Genomic DNA, 19,264 nt, shown 5'->3' with positions numbered 1-19,264 from the left:
GGGTGGGACAACAAATTTCAGCGTATTGCAGCTTAAAGCTCTCACTGCCAGTAACTAAGCCTTAAGAGAGGCGTGTCAGCCATTTAGAATGGGGCGTGGGGGAGAACTACACAAAAGCCAGGAAACCATCAAATAATTTGGTGGTCAGGTGAAAAGGGTGTGGCCACCTGGGGAACCCTGAAGGCTGGATTGGGACCCTAGGAGGGCCAGATTTGGCCCCCAGACCTGAGGTTCCCCACCCCAGTGTGAAAGCACTGGCCAATGGTACAGCTAGGGCTGGAACTCGGGGCCAAAGACCAGGGCCCTGCAGCCCAAGGGTCCCCCAATTGACCACCCAGACAGGGGTGGCATCAGCATCTGGACCAGCATTTCACAGCATCCTTTCTTGCTTCTTATTTTTAAAAGGGGGCAGCCAACCAGGCATATGGCCATGGCTACAGATGCTCATCTTATTATTTTACTTTTAAAATATATTATCCTTTTCTTTTCTACAACAAAACGGTGCTCTCTCCCCAAAATCAGGGCAGCAGAAGGAAACTCCCATTTTATCCCTGTAGTCATGATGGTACTTTGGTTTAAGTAAACTTAAAATGCAGAACGGCACATGCTCAGAGGATTATTGTAATTTTTATCAAGCTTGGTGTACAGGGATCTGTTTTTGTTCTAATGTATCGGGAACATAGAAGCAGCTGAAAAGAATGGAGTCATGGTGGTGGTGATGTGTGCGCACGTGTGTGTGTAAAAGAGATTAGAAATGTCAGCTGTCTTTCACAACTGAAGTAATACACGTGGCCATCTAAGCGGGGCGCGCGTGCGTGCGTGCGTGCATGCATGGGAATAAGACCATTACGTCCAGGGGTGAAAATTTCCTGGCTGCAGCACTGGCCCTAGCTACAAAGCTCCTTTGGGAGGATGCTTCACTTTACCTGTGAGCCACAATGATGGTGGTGCGGTTCGCACAAATTTTAGCCAGGGATGCCTGGATATTTCTCTCGGTCTTAGTGTCCAGCGCTGATGTCGCCTGTAAGATCCAGGTACGTTTGGGCACGTGAGCAAAGCTCCTGGACTCTGACTCCCATTGCCAAGCCACTGACGTATCTGTAAATGAAGTTACCCATGCCACGGTGGTGCCATGGCAAAAACGCTGAGAGAGGCTGCTGCCCTTGGTGGGAGAACTGATGGGGGAAGGGCAAATATGGGGGAGAGGCCCCATCGGGTCAGAAAGAAGCTGGAAAGGAGATGGCCAGGTAGCCCGATTCCACAGTGGAGATGGAGGGAGGTTTCCAGCTTCAACAAGGCTAAGTATTGCCCGTCTCTCAACCGTTTCCAGAATCTAGGCCGGAGGGGGCAAATGAGAGCTGGTCTTAAAAACTGGAAATGAAGATGATCCAAGGGCTACAGGCAACAAAATGTTGCAGCGCGGAGTGCTTCAGTTCAGGGTTCCAGCCATCCCATTCCACCCTACCCCGGTTCCATTTTTTCCTCCGTCAGCCAGCATTCTGGGTCCGCTGTGCATGCACAGTCCTCGCTGGGTTGCTTGTGGTGGGTTTTTTATTCTAAATAATTTTGGTTCTTCTGCAAACTTCTGGCATCCCCGAGCATACCTCCCTCTTTAGGCTGCATATGGGCCGCCACTTGGAGAGCTGAGATGGCTACTATCAGTACAGCCAACGATCCTTGTCCTTTACCTCGTCAAAGAAGATGATCTGGGGGTTCTTTAAGATGGTGCGAGCAATGGCAACTCGCTGCTTCTCCCCACCACTCAGCTTCAGCCCCCGCTCGCCAACCTGCGTATCGTAACCTGCCAGGCACAAGCAGACGGGGAGGGGAGGATAAAATGTTATGTAAGGGCGGGTGACCAGTTAGGTGCCAATCTTCAACTCCAGCCATTCAGGCAGAGTGCCATAAAACTAGGGCTGCTTCTAGCATCTTGCTACACCTTCCAGGCTTGCTGCCAAGGAAGATTATCTGGGATCCCCACAGACACGTTTAGCAATCCCGAAGTTGACTGACCAGGACACTTAAAAACAGGAAAAAGGAATGGGACATCTCTGAAAACATAGCCTGGGAGGCCAGTCTGGCTTCTCTCATTGGCCAGGGTCTCTCTCAATCAACTGCTCTTCTTGGGCTCCTAGAGTGAGGGGCTCGACTTTCACAGGCCATGTTCACTTGTAGAGTAAAAAAAAGCTTTTTTTATGTGACGTTGCGATGATCAGAGCCCCGGGACAGTCTGCACTCCCGCAAAAGCCCAGCATCTGGCTTTATTTTCTCGGAGGGAAAGAGCAAGTGTGGGGACAGTCTCCTTTGATTCAGATCAGACAGGAACACGGGAAGTTGCCTTCTGCCAAGCCAGACCAGCGGTCCATCCAGAGCAGTGGCTCTCCAGGATTTCAGGTAGGGTTCCTTCCCAGCCCTTGTGGTGATGGCTTCCCGTGGGCAGCTGGCTGGCCACTGTGTGAGCCGAATGCTGGACGAGATGGACCCTCGGTCTGACCCAGCAAGGCTCTCCTTATGTTCTTGTGGGATGCCAGGGACTGAACCTGGAAGCTTCTGCACACCAGGCAGCTGCTCTGCTGCTGAGCTACAGCAGGGAAGGGGGCCTCCCGATGCAATTACCGGGGGGGTTAGAGCAGCCCAGGGTAGATTAGCAGCCTGATGGCACAGCAGTGGGTCAGCCAGAGAAGCAGCACTCACCATCAGGGAAGGTGAGGATACGCTCATGGATGTCAGCAGCGATCGCTGCCTCCACCACCTCTTCGTTGGTGGCACCGATACGGCCGTAGCGGATGTTGTTGCGAATGGTGTCGTTGAAGAGAACAGTGTCCTGAGGCACCACACCGATGTGGGAACGCACGGAAGCCTGTTTTGCCTGCGGGCATTGGGAGAAGGAGGGTTGGAGCAGCAAGTGAGAGAGGGAGAGGGACAGAAAGAGCACCTATCGCCCCAAAAACATTATAGCAGGGATGTCGGTTTAAATCTAGAGAGCTTCAGACGCTTTGAAAGAGGAAGCACCCTTGCAGGCTGAACGCTCACTCTACTGTTGCCTTTGGTAGATAGGTTTTGTAGGTTTGTGTTCTTTTAAAAATCTGGGGGGAAATGGGTTTGATCAGGGGACAAAAGAAACGTGTACAGTGCCCCAAGGGGAGTGCTGCATCTTTCAGACCACCTTCAACTCTTGCCTATTAAGCCTGTGCCATTTAACTCATCTCTCCCTCCATTGCTTCCTAGACATTCTGCTCCAATGACCAGCTAAACTGTCTGCAGGATAGGTAAAATTGTAGGGAGAGAAGGCTACAGGGTAGGTTGGTGGAATGACACATATTAACAGAGCAGACAGCAAACAGCTGGAGAAGACATGAAAGGAGCAGCTACCCTTTGGTCCTCCCCCAACCTCAGCCTCCCAGACCCCCGTGAAATCCTGGAACCCAGATGGGGCACCTAGCCCCCACCCAGATACCCTGCAGCCCTTCTCCAGTGAGCCTGGGTGGTCAGAGGGGGGTGGAGGCGCACTGCAGCTGTGCCCCCCCCAACACAACCCTTTCATCCGTCTCTAAGTAGAATCACGCGTCTCTGCTTCGCTGGGGGTAACAAACACAAACCAGGAATAAAGCAGCCCGGCTGGGGCAGCAAGACTCCTGAGTAGTGGGAGAAACATGCATGTGTGCGTGCACATGCATGTGCGCGCATGCACACACAGACACATGCAAATATGCCCGCCTCAGCCGTACATCCTCTGAACTATGTAGTCTAAAGGGCCAGGGAATTCCTTTTGCTATTTGTATGTCAAAGGCATGTGCTGTAGTGTGTCTGTATGTGTGTGTCAGTATGGCACCATCTCATGCTATGGACCGGATTTGTGGCATGCTCGCCGCAAATGCTGGCCACTAGCAAACAAAGGTTGCAATCCAAACACGTGCTTACATCCTCACTGAACACAGAGGGAGGTAAATATGTAAAGGCTTGTGCCATAAGTCTGGATTTGAATGTTGCAAGATTTTTCCTCTTCCTTGGAAAGAAAATCACATGAGTAAATCCACCTCTCTCTCTCTCTCTCTCTCTCTCACACACACACACACACACACACACACACACCCCTGGTCAGAAATTGGTTTCTCAGGTGCCTGGAAATGTGCCTGGCTTTAACTCCAAGTTGCTGGTTTCTATTCTGCCCCTTCTGCATGACCAAAAGCTCTTCACCACCCAACAGTAGCTTCCTGGGAGGGGGCTTCCAGTCTTTTTCGCTTCCCTTTCTTTCGTACAGATTGTGCTCCTTCAGGCTCATGGTGTCAGAAAGGTTTTCAACCCCCGATTTTCTTAGCTTCCCCTCTGTATCTTTTGACTGCCCACAGCAGTGTTTCAAAAGACAGCTCTCTTAAGTCTCCAGCTGTTCCTGCCCCACCCCATCCGAGGTCCAGGATAAAAACTCCACCCTGCTACCACTTCCCACTTCTTAAGAATGTAAGAACTGCCTTGCTAGACTAAAACAAAGGTCTGTCTAGTCCGCCAACCCAGCGCCTTCCAGATGCTGTTGGAGCACAACTCCCATCATCCCTGACCACTGGCCATGCTGGCTGGGGCTCATGGGAGCTGGAGTCCAAGAGCATCTGGAAGGCCATAGCTCCCCCACCTCTGTCTTGCTGCTTGTCCCCAGCATCTGGCAGTCACAGGGGTTGCCTGCCTCTGAGTCCAGAGATTCCATCTTCGCTGCTACAACTAATAGCCATGGCTACATCTGTCCTCCACAAAACTGCCAAATTCTTTCTAAAAGCCACAGAAGCTAGAGGCGATTGCCACGTTTTGTGGCAACCAACTTGGTAAGTTAACTGCATGTGCTATAAAGAAGTGCTTTCTTTGGCTTATCTCAAAACAGCTGCCCATCAAATCCATCACATCACTCTCAAGGTATTTCGAGCGAGAATATCCATCTATGCACCCAACCTTGCACAATTCATTGCCTTTTTCTGTTCCTTCTCCAGGTCTGCCATTTGGTTTTCAGATCTGGGGCACTGCACACAGTGTTCCAGATTTCATTGGCCAGATTTAGACATTTTGCGTGGCGCAAGGCTGCAGCCAGTGACTCAAGTGACGGCACCTTCTTCTCACAGGGCCCTGCTTCTTTGAGTCTAGACCCTCCTCCCCCAGCCCCAATGACAGGAACCTTGTCTCCATTCCTTGCTCCACAGTGACTGACCGACCCTCCATTTGACACCCTGCTAGCAGGGCCTCCGCGTATCACCTCAGCGTAATGGCCTTGTTACCTTGGAGATATCCTGGCCATCAATTCGGATGCAGCCTCCCCACACGTCATAGAAGCGGAACAGCAGGCGAATGATGGTGCTCTTTCCTGAGCCAGAGGGACCCACCTGGGTAGCGGGGGCAGAGAAGGGGAGAAGAGGTGTCAAAAGGGATAGAGCCAATGGGAAGAAGTGGGGAGCAGGGAGACGCTCCAGGGTCCGGCCTCTGCTAAAGGCCAAAAGGGGCTGGCTATTAGGGAACACCATTAGCTCTTTCTCTCTCTTTCCTTACCAGTGCTAGGGTCTGCCCAGGCATCACTGTGAAGGAAACATCATGCAGGATTTCCCTCCTGTGGAGAGAGTGAACACAAGGGAGGAGTCAGCCATCCCTCAAACCCTCCACCCGTGTCTTCCTTTGCCCTCCCTGTACTCACCCCACCCACTTCCAAATGTGATGGCCAACAAACCCATTCCAGATTATAAACAGAGCTACTCTGTACGAGTGCAAAGGAGCACAGACACCTATTTATTTAATTATTACATTTATGCCCCACCTTTTCTCCTCTTGCAAGGAACCCATGGTGATGTACACAGTCCATCATTCCCAGGCCCACAACACACATCTCCTGCCACCAACTTCTCCCTACTTTCTTCCTTACCCTTCCACATAGCCGAAATGGACATTTTCATACTCCACACGTCCTGCCAGAAACCGAAGTTCCCCAGCACCTGGTTCATCCTTCACCTGCAAGTTAACACACCTGTGAGATATGTGGCTGGGGCCCAGCTAACCAAGGGCAGGAGGATCCCAACTGAGTGGCCAAGGAGTTTGTTTTGGGAGGGCTTATCCACAGAACAGCAGAAGACAAAGGGTGTGGAGAGGAACAACTCCTGATATGAGGGGCCATAGCTCAGTGGCAGAGCACTTGCTTTGCGTCCAGAAAGTCCCTGGTTCACTCCCTGGCATCTCCAACTAAAACATCAGGTAGTAGATGATGGGAAGACCTCCTATAAACACTCACCTCCTATAATGCAAGGGACTGAGGACCTTACAACACTTTCAGTATCTGAACGAGTGGCATATAGATGCCACCTTTATATGGATGTTTATTTGGATATTTGGTCCGCTTGTGTTGAAGCCTATGTAACATTGCTAGGAAGTTGTATGCATTTCATATGAAGTCATTGCTATGGATACATACAAATCTATGTATGTATATTACAAAAGGGAGAAAAAAATTTTAAAAGTGTGGGGGTGCCCACAGGCACCACATTTGGGACCCCTGCAGTAGACAATACTGGGCTAGATGGACAAAGACTCTGGCTTGGTATAAGGCAGCTTCCTATGCCCCAGACCCACACCTCAGGGAGGTTCAGGAGCAGCTCCTAATGGCAACATCCACCATGCAGAGTATTGCAGTAATCTACTTGTCAATGAAATACCCTCTCAGAAAATGGAGGATGCCCTTTGGCCTACTGGCCACCTATCCTGCATATAGTTCTCTAATCCTTTTAAAAGAGACAGTTATGAAAGTGGCCATCATAGCACCCTAAGGGCGCAAGTCCCATAGATTAATTATGTGTTGTGTGAAGAGAAACTTCTAGTTTTCAAGCAAACAGTTGCCTTTCCATTTCAGTGGTTCAGCCCGGAGCACAGTACAAGAACGTGAGGAATTCAGTAAAACCAGGTAGGGGGAAAGGCCACAAGGGATAGGCCCACTCCCAGAAAACCCTTAAGTCACTGGAGTTCTCGTGCGTATATGTTTGGGTGGGGACCGTAACTCAGCAGTGGAGCCCCTGTGTTGCATGCGGAAGGTCCCAGGTTCAATCCCCGGCATCTCCAGGTAGGGCTGGAAAGAGTCTTGCCTGAAACCCTGGAGAGACGCTGCCAGTCAGTGTCGATGATACTGGGCTAGATGGACCGAGGGTCTGACTCTGTATAAGGCAGCTTCTGATGTTCTTATAGGCATGGGCAGAGATAACTGAGAAGGGGAACACAGCAGATCCACTGCAGCGTAGGTTAGGTCTGAGCCTACCTCCTGCTCCTCATTGAAGAGCTCAAACATGTTCTCCATGTCAATGAACGAGCTTTGAATCATTCTGAAAAGGAAAAACAGAGCCTACTTTGCATCATTCATAAGCAACCAGGTGTAGGTGGTGGGCAGGGGACTATCCCATTCCCTCTCTGGCAAGGAAAGAGGTGGGAGTGGGGCAGCCATCTTTTTACACTCCAGATACAGACATCAATTAGACCCCTAGCATGAAATCAAACCCCATCTGTCACACCTCCCCCACCAGCAAATGTTCCCAAACCTTTAACACATGTTCACACGCTAAATGGTATCACACCTCCTTTGTAACCATCACTGAAACTTCAGAAGAAGGGGAGGCGAGAGGACAACCCGAGCTCTTAGGAAAACCTTTCATGATACAAATAGACAATCAACAAGGCAGGTTTCAATTTTCCTAGTCTGATTTTCAACTTCCTGGGACTGAGGAAGGCTTTCTGACATTCTCATGTCATTGTTTGAGTTGTTAAGTGTTTGTGCAACAGGAATTCATGCAAGGAGGAGATAAAAACTTTGTGGGAGGGAGACAACATGTGTAACAAGTTTTCGTGTCTCATTATTGACTTTGCTTGTGAGAAACTTGGTGTTGAATTTAATATTCAGTTCATTATTAGGATCAGCCCACCATAAAGAAAAGCAGAAGTTGCTGTGAAACTATGGAGCCATTTCTGTATTGTACTTTATGCATATTTCCACTTAGTTTAGCAACTAATTTATTTATTTATTTAAATATTTATACTATTTATAATTTATTTATTTTAATATATTTAATATATCCAGTGTGTATTTCATTGTATATATTCCTTCTCTTCAACTGTTCATTTTCCATTCAGAAATGTTATCTGGCCTGCTTTACAAATTATCAGGCCTCACTATTTTCATTGTTTTTAGGATCCACCTTCTAATTTACAAGCAAAGTTATTAATGGGCCATGGCCACTCATTTATTCTCTGCCTATAATCTCTTAACCCAAACAGGACTCTGCCCTAGCTATGATACAATTGTAAAGTATCATCACATTCCTGGTAAGCTTTCTTCCTTACAGGATAAATAGGCCCTGTTCTCTTAAGATAAAGTTTTAAAATAAAGTTTCAGTACCTGCATCTTGCATCCCTATCTGTTTGCTTCACATGTCCCTTTATAAAATGAATTGACAAGTGATCCCCTCTAGGGATTATGTTTTCATTCAGACACAGATTTCGTAGCCTTCTGTGACCTGGTTCACACGTCACAACCAACTAAGGGTTAAACAACCCATAGTTGGCCGGGACCAAACAGGAGCGAGCAGGCTGCCTCCCACTCACTCGCTACTTCTACTTCTTTTCGGCTTTTGTAAACAACCCAGGAACACGAAGTAAACAACCCATGATGTGCGAACCCGGAACCTGGGGTTGTTGAGGGGAAACAACCCAGAGTTTTAACCCAACAACAAACCATGGATTAAAACTCTGGGTTGTTTCCCTCTCAACAGCCCAGAGTTCCAGGTACACACACCACGACGAACAACCCAGGTGTTCCTGCGTTGTTTACAAAAGTAGAAAAGATGCAGAAATGACAAGCAAGCGGGAGGCAGCTCGCTCCTGACAATGCATGGGTTAAACAACCCATGGGTTGTCATTACAAGTTGTTACATGTGAACTGGGTCTGTGTGGTGTTTTCCTCTAACAGAGAAAGCTGAATCTGGGAGGCAAGGGCACAGGCACTCTGCCGGGATCAGGTTGCTTTCGTGGACCACTACTTGATTTTCCAATTCTTGCCTGTGTGGACAAGGTTTCCCAAATGTCATCCACAGACTGCATCACCCAAACAGTTACCCAATATACAGAGCAGAATATCCTACCCCATGCAGTTACCTGTAATAGGTGCCAAACCAGTTCAGTGGGGTGTACAGCTGGATGATGTATGTGCCAAAGAGAACATAATCGCCCACCTGGAGGGAACAAAGATGCGGGTTAAGCCAAAGAGATGATGTCTCTCTGTGGCAGAGCATGGAAACGCTTTGCGATCTTGTCTTTGGAAGTGTGGCCGTGTTTCGAGCCTTTGTACGAAACTGCAGTGGAGATCCCTCACCCCTTAGCATGGAGGGCAAAATGGAAGCCCTTTTACTGCAAGAGACAGTTAGGACTCCCCCACCCTAGTGTCCAATTTTATCTCTCAGAAATGGTTTGTTTCTGAGAGAGAATAAATCAATATTTATTTATTTATTTATTTATACATTCATTCCATTTCTACACCGCCCAATAGCTGAAGCTCTCTGGGCAGATCACAAAAGTCAAAACCATAAAGTACAACATAAAACAATATAAAACATGAAAACTTAAAACTACAATATAAAAGTACAATAGATCTGCACAAGTTGCTAGATCCAGCAGCCCCCTATTATAGCCCAGTCGGCAGAAACTGTACCTGCAGCAGAGAGGAAGTTTTCTCATTCAGCACCATATGTTGAAAATGTGAGTTGACACCTTGAATATTAAGTGCCCCTCAAGATCCCAGTTAGTCCCCCATTCATTTCCCTGTCCCAGTTAGTTCACTGGAAGGTGGCTTCCTTTTACTCAAACCATTGTGGAGAAATAGAGAAAAATGTTTTCACTAGCAATTTAAAAAAGAGAGATTCCTCCAGGAAAAATCACATTTATGTTAAGAAAAACAACATACGCAAGCTGTGGAATAGGTTTTTCGAAGATTTTGCTGGAGCAGAACAATGAGGCTGAGAAGGAGCCATGGGATGGGGTAAAGGCTTGTGTAGCATATAAATCCTTGTTCCAGGACCACTGAAAGAACTATTAAGGGGACAATCCTATGGCTGCTACTCAGTGGCTAGATGGCCATAGGATAGGTTGGTTCCCGGAGAACTGACCCCCACCCCTCCACCTCATAGGCAGCGCGGATTGGCCCGGCACTCTACGCTCGGAAGAGCAGCACAGAGTGGTGAAAACGGGGCGTTCCTGGGGGCAGGCCGGGGCGGGCGGAAATGCCAGTACAACGCATCCTATGTGTTGTCCAGCTGCCGCTTCCCACGCTCCGAGGTCCTTCCCCAGCCTGTTGCCTTCCAGATGTCTTGGATTTCAACTCTGGCCCATTTGCACTGGCTCCCTGTATGTTTCTGAGCTGGATTCAAGGTGCTGGTTTTAACCTATAAAGCCTTACACGGCTCGGGACCACAATACCTGATGGAGCACCTCTCCTGACCTAAATCTACCTGGGTGCTACGATCAACATTTGGGGCCTTCCTCTGAACGCTACCCCTGAGGGAGGCTCAGAAGGTGGCAACAAGGGGGAGGGCCTTCTCTGTGGTGGCCCCCCCAATTATGGATTTATTTATTAATTAAATTTCTTAATCGCCCATCTGGCCGGTCACCCGGCCACTCTGGGCGATGTACAATGGTACAATTTAAAACAGTAAAATTATACATTAAAACATAATTTAAAAATACCCTAACCCACCCCAAATGCCTGCCTGAACCACCAAGTTTTCAGTGCGTGGCGGAAGCTCATTAAAGAGGGTGCATAGCGGAGTTCCCTAGGGAGGGAGTTCCACAGAGTGGGGGCCACCACAGAGAAGGCCCTCTCCCTCGTCCTCACCAGGCTAGCTGTCCTAGCCGATGGGACAGAGAGAAGGCCATCCAAGGCTGATCTTGTTAAGTGGCCTGCCTGGTGTTGCTGGAGGTGCTCCTTGAGATAGGCTGGGCCGGAACCGCATAGGGTTTTAAAGGTCAAAACCAACACCTTGAATTTGGCCCGGAAAACAACTGGTAACCAGTGCAACTCCTTTAGCACCAGAGTGATGTGATCACGCTGGTGGCTACCTTTAATCAGGTGAGCCGCCACATTCTGCACCAGCTGCAGCTTCTGAACCGTCTTCAAGGGCAACCCCATGTGGAGAGCATTACAGTAGTCTAGATGAGAGGAGACCAGGGCATGTACTACCAACGGGAGCAAATGGTCGGGAAGGTAGGGGTGCAGCCGCCGTATCAGATGGAGTTGGTACAGCGCTGTCCGGCTCACAGCTGACACCTGAGCCTCCATGGACAGCTGGGAATCTAAAATGACCCCCAGGCTGCGGACCTGGTCTTTCAAGGGTAGCCGTACCCCATTCAACACCAGGTCAACATCCCCCAACCTACTCTTGTCTCCCACCAGAAGTACCTTGGTCTTGTCAGGGTTCAGCTTCAGCTTATTCCTCCCCATCCAGCCACTCACCGTCTCCAGACATTTGGACAGGGTTTCCACGGCCAGCCCTGGTGAAGATTTTAAGGAGAGGCAGAGCTACATGTCATCCGCATATTGATGACACCACACCCCAAACCTCCTGATGATAGCCCCCAGTGGCTTCACATAGATGTTAAATATCATCGGGGAGAGGATGGAACCCTGTGGCACCCCACAAGTGAGCGGCCATGGGTCCAAAACCTCCTCTCCCAGTGCTACCCCCTGGTACCTGATGGAGAGGAAGGACCAGAACCACCGTAATACGATGTCTCCAATGCCCATCCTCTCTGGACGGTCCAGGAGGATACCATGGTCAACGGTATGAAAAGCCACTGAGAGGTCGAGGAGAACAAGGAAGGAGCATTCACCCCTATCCAAAGCCCTCCTCATATCATCCACCAAAGCAACCAAGGCTGTTTCTGTCCCATGCCCAGGCCTGAAGCTCGATTGAAATGGATCTAGATAATTGGCTTCTTCCAACTGCATTGCCACCACCCACTCAATCACCTTGCCCCAAAATGGCAAATTTGAGACTGGGCGAAAGTTGTTCAGAACTTGGGGATCCAAGGAGGGCTTTTTTAAGAGTGGTCTTATCACTGCCTCCTTGAGGGCTGATGGCATCACTCCCTCCTCAAGGGAGGCATTCACCACCGCCCTGATCCCCTCACCCAATCTCTCTCTGCAGCCCATAATGAGCCAAGATGGGCAAGGATCAAGTAAGCAGATGGTCAGCCTTACAGATGAAAGCACCTTGTCCACTTCATCAGAAGGAAGAAGCTGGAACCGATCCCACAAAACCGGTTTGCCACAGGCTGCCTCTTGCTCACTAACTGTATCCACAGCGTGCGGAGTAACACTCCTAATCCGATCAATTTTATCCGCAATGTGCCTTGCCAAGGCCTCACAGGAGGCCTTAGAATGCTCCAGTGGTTCCGGAGCAACTGGACCGACCAGGCTTTCCCCACTGAGGCCCACCTGGCGCCACCATGGTCATCTTTTTGGCGCCAGGTTAAGACTGTCCTCTACTCCCAGGCATTTAATGGCATACAATGGGGGATCTATGCCAGCGGTCTGAACGTCTCTAATATTCTGTTGAAATTGTTTTTAGCTGTGCAAATTGTTTTACATTTTGCATATTTTAATCTTTTATGCTGTTTTTATCTGTGAATTGTTGTGAACTGTCCAGAGATCTTTGGCTATTGGGCAGTAGAGAAATGAAATTTAATGATGATGATAATGATGGTGATGTCATCATCATCTCTCACCAGCTCCAGCTAGCATGGCCATTTATCAGGAATGCTGGGAGTTATAGTCCAAAAGATCTGGAGGGCACCAGGTGGGGGAAAGCTGCTCTATGCAATTCAGTTCTCAGGCTCAAAGGAGACCTGACAGGATATGGTGTCTCTTTCCCCATCAATAGTTTGCGTTTATTTGCGGAAAAACAGCCCTGGAGTTGTTTTGCGAGTGGAAGGAGCAGCTTAACTCGTTACCTTCTGACCAGTTGTTCAAAAGCATACCCCTCCTCTTCAGCTGTCGTCCACCCACAGGTATCCACAGTGCCAGCTCCAGGTTTTGGAGGGCCCTTGGGCAAGACACCCTTAAGGGGCCCCTCCCTCAGTGAGCCTCCCTTCTCACCCCGTGGTCACTAGCTGCTGCTGCTGCTCCTCACCGCTTGCCTGCTTGACAGGCAGAGAGCCAGCGAGGAAGCAGGCAGTGGCACTGACTGCTCCTCCTCTCACCAGTAGTGTTGACTGGGCCAGAGCAAGAGGCAGGTGAACAAGCAGGGTGCAACGGGGAAGTGGAGGAGCAAGTCCAGGGGGCTCTTGCCAGTGGGCCCCTGCTGGGCTGTGGGCCCTCAGCTGCTGTCGATCATGCCCACCGTTGAGGCTGGCCCTGGGTCTCCCTATCTGTTCCCCTGTTGGGAGAAAAGCAGGTAGGGGGGGTGTACGTGTGCGTACGTGTGTCCGCGTACACACGTGTGTGATTACAAACTAAAACGTGGGTGAAAGGAAAGGGGATAAGCAGCCTCTTCTCCATGCCTATCCTTCCTCTGCTTAGAATGGAAGCCTGCCAAGGCAGGTTTTGGGAAGGAAGGAAGGAAGGAAGGAAGGAAGGAAGGAAGGAAGGAATTCTATGTAACTTCTAAGTTGGCCCTAAATGTCTGGGCTGTAGTACACGACTGATTGCTCCTCCATGCAAACAAAATCCCCTCCACAGAAAACTAGATCTCAAGGAGAAGGGTACGGTAGAATCCTTTTCCCTGGCATGCTAATTTTCTATGAGAAGGGATTTTAATTTTCTAATTTTGGTATAGAGGAGCATTAGACTCACCTAAAATCTGAAGAGCTACAGCTCAGATGCAGGTTTACCCCCCCAATTACAATGAGGCCAAACCATGAGCAGAGAGCAGGTTGCAGATAACCCATGCAAGCAAGCAAAGACAGACACCATTAAGGCAGGGGTGGGGAATGTGTGGCCCTCCAGATGTTGCTGGGACTCCAAATCCCATAAACTCCACCAAGCACAGACAACGGGATGACTGATGACAGAGCTGTGGTCTAATGACATCTAGAAGGCCACAGGTTCCCCATCCCTGCTGTAAAGGAAGGCAAGGCAACCCAAGTTCACTAGCCACACTGACTGGCGCGTGGGGTGGGGTGGGGTGGGGGAGATTCCTTCCTGGAGCCTCAAATGCTGTGAGAAGTCAGAGCGGATGGTGGGCAAAACCCACACACAGCACTGCTCCAAAACAAAGCTTGGTTGGGCAGCAGTGCACAAGGTTCCTTACAACAAGAAATGCTTCCCTTGGCATTGAACCAAGCTCTGTTTCCTTACAATTCACATCCAACTCCTTTTGCCTTAATCTCAAGGTGAAAGCTCCCCGCCCCTCACATTTTTAGAACTGCATCCCTCCTGTACCTCCTACCCTGTTTCTTTTTCTAAAATCTCCTTGTTGTCTCCCACCATTAGGATTGCACTCCATGTGGGAATGTGTGCTTTCACATCTGCAATACAAACCCAAAACACGCTGGTCCCTTTCTTCTGATGTTGGTGGAAACTAGCTCCCATTTGGCCAGCCCCCCCCCCCCACCTCCAACACACACACACTTTAGATCTCCTAATTGGTGGCAACCCTTTTCCAGCCTCGGCTCTTGTCTGCAATTGCTTTTGTTCTCAAAGAGGGGTCTAATTCCCCAATCTGTTCTTGTTTTAATCTCCAGCACCCTCGGCTGCCCATTGTTCTCAGCATGGGTCCAGAACCAGCTTCAGTCTCCACTCAGCCTTGAATTCGGAGAACAACTAATTAGCCTTCACAAAGACTTTTCAGAAACGGCAAAGCTCTTATGCTCCCCACCCCCAACGCCGCCTCCAGCCATCCCATCCCACAACTTAATCTGACTATGTTCTGCAGCATAGGAACACAGGAAGCTGCCTTATACTGAGTCAGCCCCTTGGTCCATCTAACCTAGTATTGTCAACACTGACTGGCAGTGGCTCTCCAGGGTTTCAGGCAGGATTCTTCCCTAACACTGCCTGGAGAAGCCGGGGATTGAACCCGGGACTTTCTGCATGCAAAGCATGCGCACTACCACTGAGCCACGGCCTCTCCCAACAGCCTTTCTTCATGGATCTTCTGGCAAGCCCTTCCACCTTCACCATTCTCATCAGAGCCTCTCGTCTGCATGCCTTCCTAGCTTTTCATAGCTTAGAAACACACTGCAGCTATCCCAAGGCCATGAAAATATACTAGAAATGGACAAATCTCTCAGGCTCGATTTCGCTCAGGTTCTCATGTTTCCACTGCTCAGTTTGTTCTGTCCCATTTCCCCATTGGTTTGAAAATATTTTTTAGTCCACATGAGAATCTGTACATATTTTTGTGCACATTTTTCAAAATATGCACATTTTTATATGCATTTTTTCAAATGAATGCATTCTTTGCAAGCAATTTTTCCACCGAATAAAGCATTTTTGTGCGCACGTTTCCCAAATATAAACATTTTTGTATATTTGGTTCAAAGGTACACATTTGTTTGGGCACACTTCTTCAAATCTACACATTATTTTGATAAACTGCCTCACAAACCTCAGAAAAGTACGGATTTCAACATGTAACTGTGTTCTGGTTCATGAAGTGTGAATCTGCAGAGTTCAAACCAGCACTGATTTCTCACTCATCTCTAGGAGATACTACGTTGAGAAACACGTGCCCCCATCTGCCCAGTGTCTGCTGCCTAAAGATGTCTAAAGACATGCAGTGTTTCACATGCAGCCCAAAGGCCAGTGGAAATGAATCCTGCGTGGCAGCTATCACAAAACAGGGAGAGTGGCTCTCCATTTCTCCATGCAGACTGGTCCCGTCATGTGGAGAACTGCCAAGTGACTACTAGATTTTGGGGAGGTGGTTGGCAGTGGCATGGAAACACTCCATACAATGGGGGATAATTCATGCAGTCAGCTGCTCCACAAACTGTGGCTGTAGCTCAGTGGTAGAGCATGTGCCTTGCAGGCAGAAGGCCTCAGGTTTGATCCCTGGGATTCCCAGGCAGGGCTGGGAAAAACTCCTGCCTGAAACCCTGGAGAGCCAGTCAGTGTCGACAACACTGGGCTAGATAGACCAACGGTCTGACTCAGTACAAGACAGCTTCCTATGATCTACACACAGCAAGAGTGACATGTCCACTGGCTCTTAGTTGTGGGTTCCTGGTAGCCAGAGATGCCCAAACCACTGACGCCTGTGGCGCTACAGTGGGGAGAGACTCACCTGCAGCTTCTTCTTGGTCACATAGTAAGCACACAGCAGGGATCCACTCAGCAGCCCCAACCCGATCACCAGGTTCTGTGTCTGGTTCAACAGTGCCAGCGATGCATTGACTTTCCATTCAGAGACCTGCCAGGAGGAGAGAAGGAAGTGAACCACTCCGGCACGGCCCTGGAACCGCTCTGCAGCCCGCAGAGAGCATCCAGCAGATTTCCACTCCCCTCTAACCTCCACACAGCCGGGCAATGTTGCCCCAAGGACAGAAAAGGAGGGGCCCTCCCCTGCCCCACTGCAAGACAATTTGAACAGGCACACAAATGTGCTTCCCGCAACTCTCAAGCTCCGGTCCTCTACGCCAGGGGGTGGACAGAAGGTAGATTCTTCTGGTAGATCTTGGGCTGATTCGCAGTAGATCAGCAAGAGTCTCTGACTCCCAATTGTTTAACAATAGCAGCAACAAAATGACTCCCCTCTCACCCTAAATTACATTGCTGAAATGAAGAAAGCTTAGGGTGGATTTGTGTGTGGAAGGACTGTGAGCTCCATTCAGATTTGGTACTTAAAACACATTCCTAAGCTCAGAACATGCTCAGAGGCACCCTGTTCTTGAATGCTAAATGTATGTCTTTTGCACCTGGTTGATGGATCTTGGGGGTCTAGTAAAAAAACAAAAACAAAACCCAGGTAGATCTGATCAGTCAGACGTCTGCCCGCCCTTACTCCACACAAGCAGATTTGGGAACCAAGATCATCATATCTGGATATGGCTCTTTTCCTACTTATAGGAGAGAGAGATTCTAGCCCTTAAAGGATCTTCTCCCTTCTCTACACTTACGGCAATGAGACAGTCCAAACTCTCCCCCAACCTCAGATCCTGCTGTGGGCTTGCTTTGCTCCTGCTGCCTCCACATCTTGGGCAGCCAACCCAAGAGAGAGCAGCATTTGAGCAGCTGATGCTATTTGCTGCTGGACTGAAAGGTATGATGATCATTGGGAAACATGCCAGCATCAGGGAATTCCCTGGGGAACATCTCTGGCTCTCCACTGCTCAGTCCCTCCTATGTTATCAAGCCTTTTCCTAGCTCCAAGTTTTCTTTCCATGCATTATTTGTAGTGTTTTTCCTCCACAGGAACCTGGTCCATTCTCTCCCATCTGAACTGCCCTCTGTGTGTGTGTACACGTGCTCTCATGCGCACATATATGTGCATGGCGGTGGTGGTGAAGGAGGAATGTGGAAAGAAGAGGAGCATGGAGGAGGACCTGCCAAGTAAACAGTGCATCCCAAAGGTCATGGAAGCAGCAAATCCCATCACCACATCTTGGTCCTTCTATACCTGGTACTTGACAATGGCATCGTTGAAGCGGTTAGCCTCATAGTTCTCAGCATTGTAATATTTCACCTGCAACAAACCAGAAGAGGGATTGGTCAGTGCTGGGATGGGCTTTCCCCACTCTAAGCCATCCAGCTTCTCCCCACAAACAAGAAAAGTGCACCAGTTTTAGACCGGTGGGTGGATTCCCTCCTCCACTAAACCAGTGGAGTCACATCCATTCTAGGCACTCTGAGCAAGAAAGCTGGCCAGAGAGGCTTCTGGGCACTCCTTGCTCTTGCCGGTCCTCCCCACACACCAGCCGGACAGTGTGGAGGTTCTGAGTACCGTCTCAAAGTTGAGAAGCGAGTCAACTGCGCGAGACCTGGCCGCATTGTCACAAGTGTTCATTTCCCGGCGGTACTTGGTTCGCCACTCAGTCATTATAATGGTCAATGCTGTGGGGAAAGAGACAGGTTATGAATAACTCCAACAGGTTTCTAGACCTTATGAAGATATCTAAGAAGTGTGTAGGCAAAGCTTTATTGTTATAGAGACAAATATTGTAAATAAATAAATACAATATTCTCAGATGCTGTGGGGTAAGAGATGGGTAGCTGAGGGAGGCTTAAATACCTTTGCATGCATTCCAAGACTACCGGAAGAGTACATCTTGCAAAACTAGTAAATCTGTGCAGCTATGCTTCATTTGCATAATGTATAGGAAAGGAAAGGTTCCTCCTGTGCAAGCACCGGCTCGTTACTGACCCCTAGAGGGCCGCCCCTTGCGCTGGCGTTTTCATGGCAGACTATAGCGGGGTGGTTTGCCATTGCCTTCCCCAGTCGTGACTACCTTTCCCCCAGCAAGCTGGGTACTCATTTTACCGACCTCGGAAGGATGGAGGGCTGAGTCGACCTGAGCTGGCTACCCAAGACCCGGCTTCCACTGGGATCGAACTCAGGTCGTGGGGAGAGTTTCGGTTGCAATACTGCCGCCTACCACTCTGCACCACACGTGGCTCTATATAATGTATAGAGGCCTCAATAAATTATGGGTTGCATCTAGAGGAAATTAGTCATGCTTCAGTCCCACTGAAATAAGTGAAACAAATTAGTCGTGACTAACTTAAGTCCCATTGATTAAAATGGAACTAAAGCATAACTAACTTAGCTGGGATCCAACCCAAGGCAAGTTAAGCACACGTGCACAGATCTGCTCACTTTGCAGAATTTACCCTGCTTCTACTCATCACAGAATGGATGCAGGTGTATTGCAGTCCTTGCTCAGCTGCCCACAGGTTCTGAGAGGAGCTATGGTAAGAGTGAGGAACTAAATTTCAGCCCGAGGGCCAAATTCCACTTTAGGGAAGTGCTCAGGGGCTGCATTCCCATGGTGGGCGGGGCGAAGGGCAAAAGGGGCAGGGCCAAAAATAGAACACATACCAGTATATGCTAGTTTAAAGCTCTTCTTGCCAACAGCTGAGCCTCGGGAGAGCTATTTCAACCTTTTACAATGGGGGAAAAAGCTGCACAAAGCTGGGAAGCCATCAAAAGATTGGTGGGGGGGGGAAAGGGGGCGGGGCCATCTGGATAACCCTGAAAGGCTGGATTTGAGGTTCCTCACCCCTGAGCTACAGGGTTCTCTCCCCGGATGCTGAGATGTGGAAACTGCCCAG

General features: G+C 49.2%; 1 protein-coding gene across 3 annotated transcripts in view; it reads right to left on the bottom strand.

The window, feature by feature from the left end:
- Positions 1-19,264, bottom strand: part of ABCB6 (ATP binding cassette subfamily B member 6 (LAN blood group)) — a 48,288-nt gene that overhangs the window by 4,575 nt on the left and 24,449 nt on the right. For 2 of the 3 annotated variants that reach the window (XM_084805309.1, XM_084805291.1), the window contains 11 exons: positions 17,937-18,046; positions 17,613-17,678; positions 16,281-16,406; positions 9,157-9,233; positions 7,271-7,334; positions 5,894-5,979; positions 5,527-5,584; positions 5,259-5,363; positions 2,695-2,869; positions 1,689-1,801; positions 927-1,021 (listed from right to left, as the gene is read on the bottom strand). In XM_084805309.1, the coding sequence (XP_084661435.1) occupies positions 927-1,021; positions 1,689-1,801; positions 2,695-2,869; positions 5,259-5,363; positions 5,527-5,584; positions 5,894-5,979; positions 7,271-7,334; positions 9,157-9,233; positions 16,281-16,406; positions 17,613-17,678; positions 17,937-18,046 (1,075 nt within the window). Of the gene's footprint in view, positions 1-926; positions 1,099-1,688; positions 1,802-2,694; positions 2,870-5,258; positions 5,364-5,526; positions 5,585-5,893; positions 5,980-7,270; positions 7,335-9,156; positions 9,234-16,280; positions 16,407-17,612; positions 17,679-17,936; positions 18,047-19,264 lie in introns of all 3 variants that reach the window. The other variant, XM_084805299.1, reaches the window with a different exon arrangement.

Source organism: Heloderma suspectum, chromosome 1 (assembly GCF_057233095.1).
Source record: "Heloderma suspectum isolate Gila_16-S chromosome 1, 16-S_ref, whole genome shotgun sequence".
NCBI classification, from domain to species: Eukaryota; Metazoa; Chordata; class Lepidosauria; order Squamata; family Helodermatidae; genus Heloderma; species Heloderma suspectum.
The sequence above is the reverse complement of the archived record's forward strand: the minus strand, read 5'-3'. Positions and strand labels throughout refer to the sequence as shown.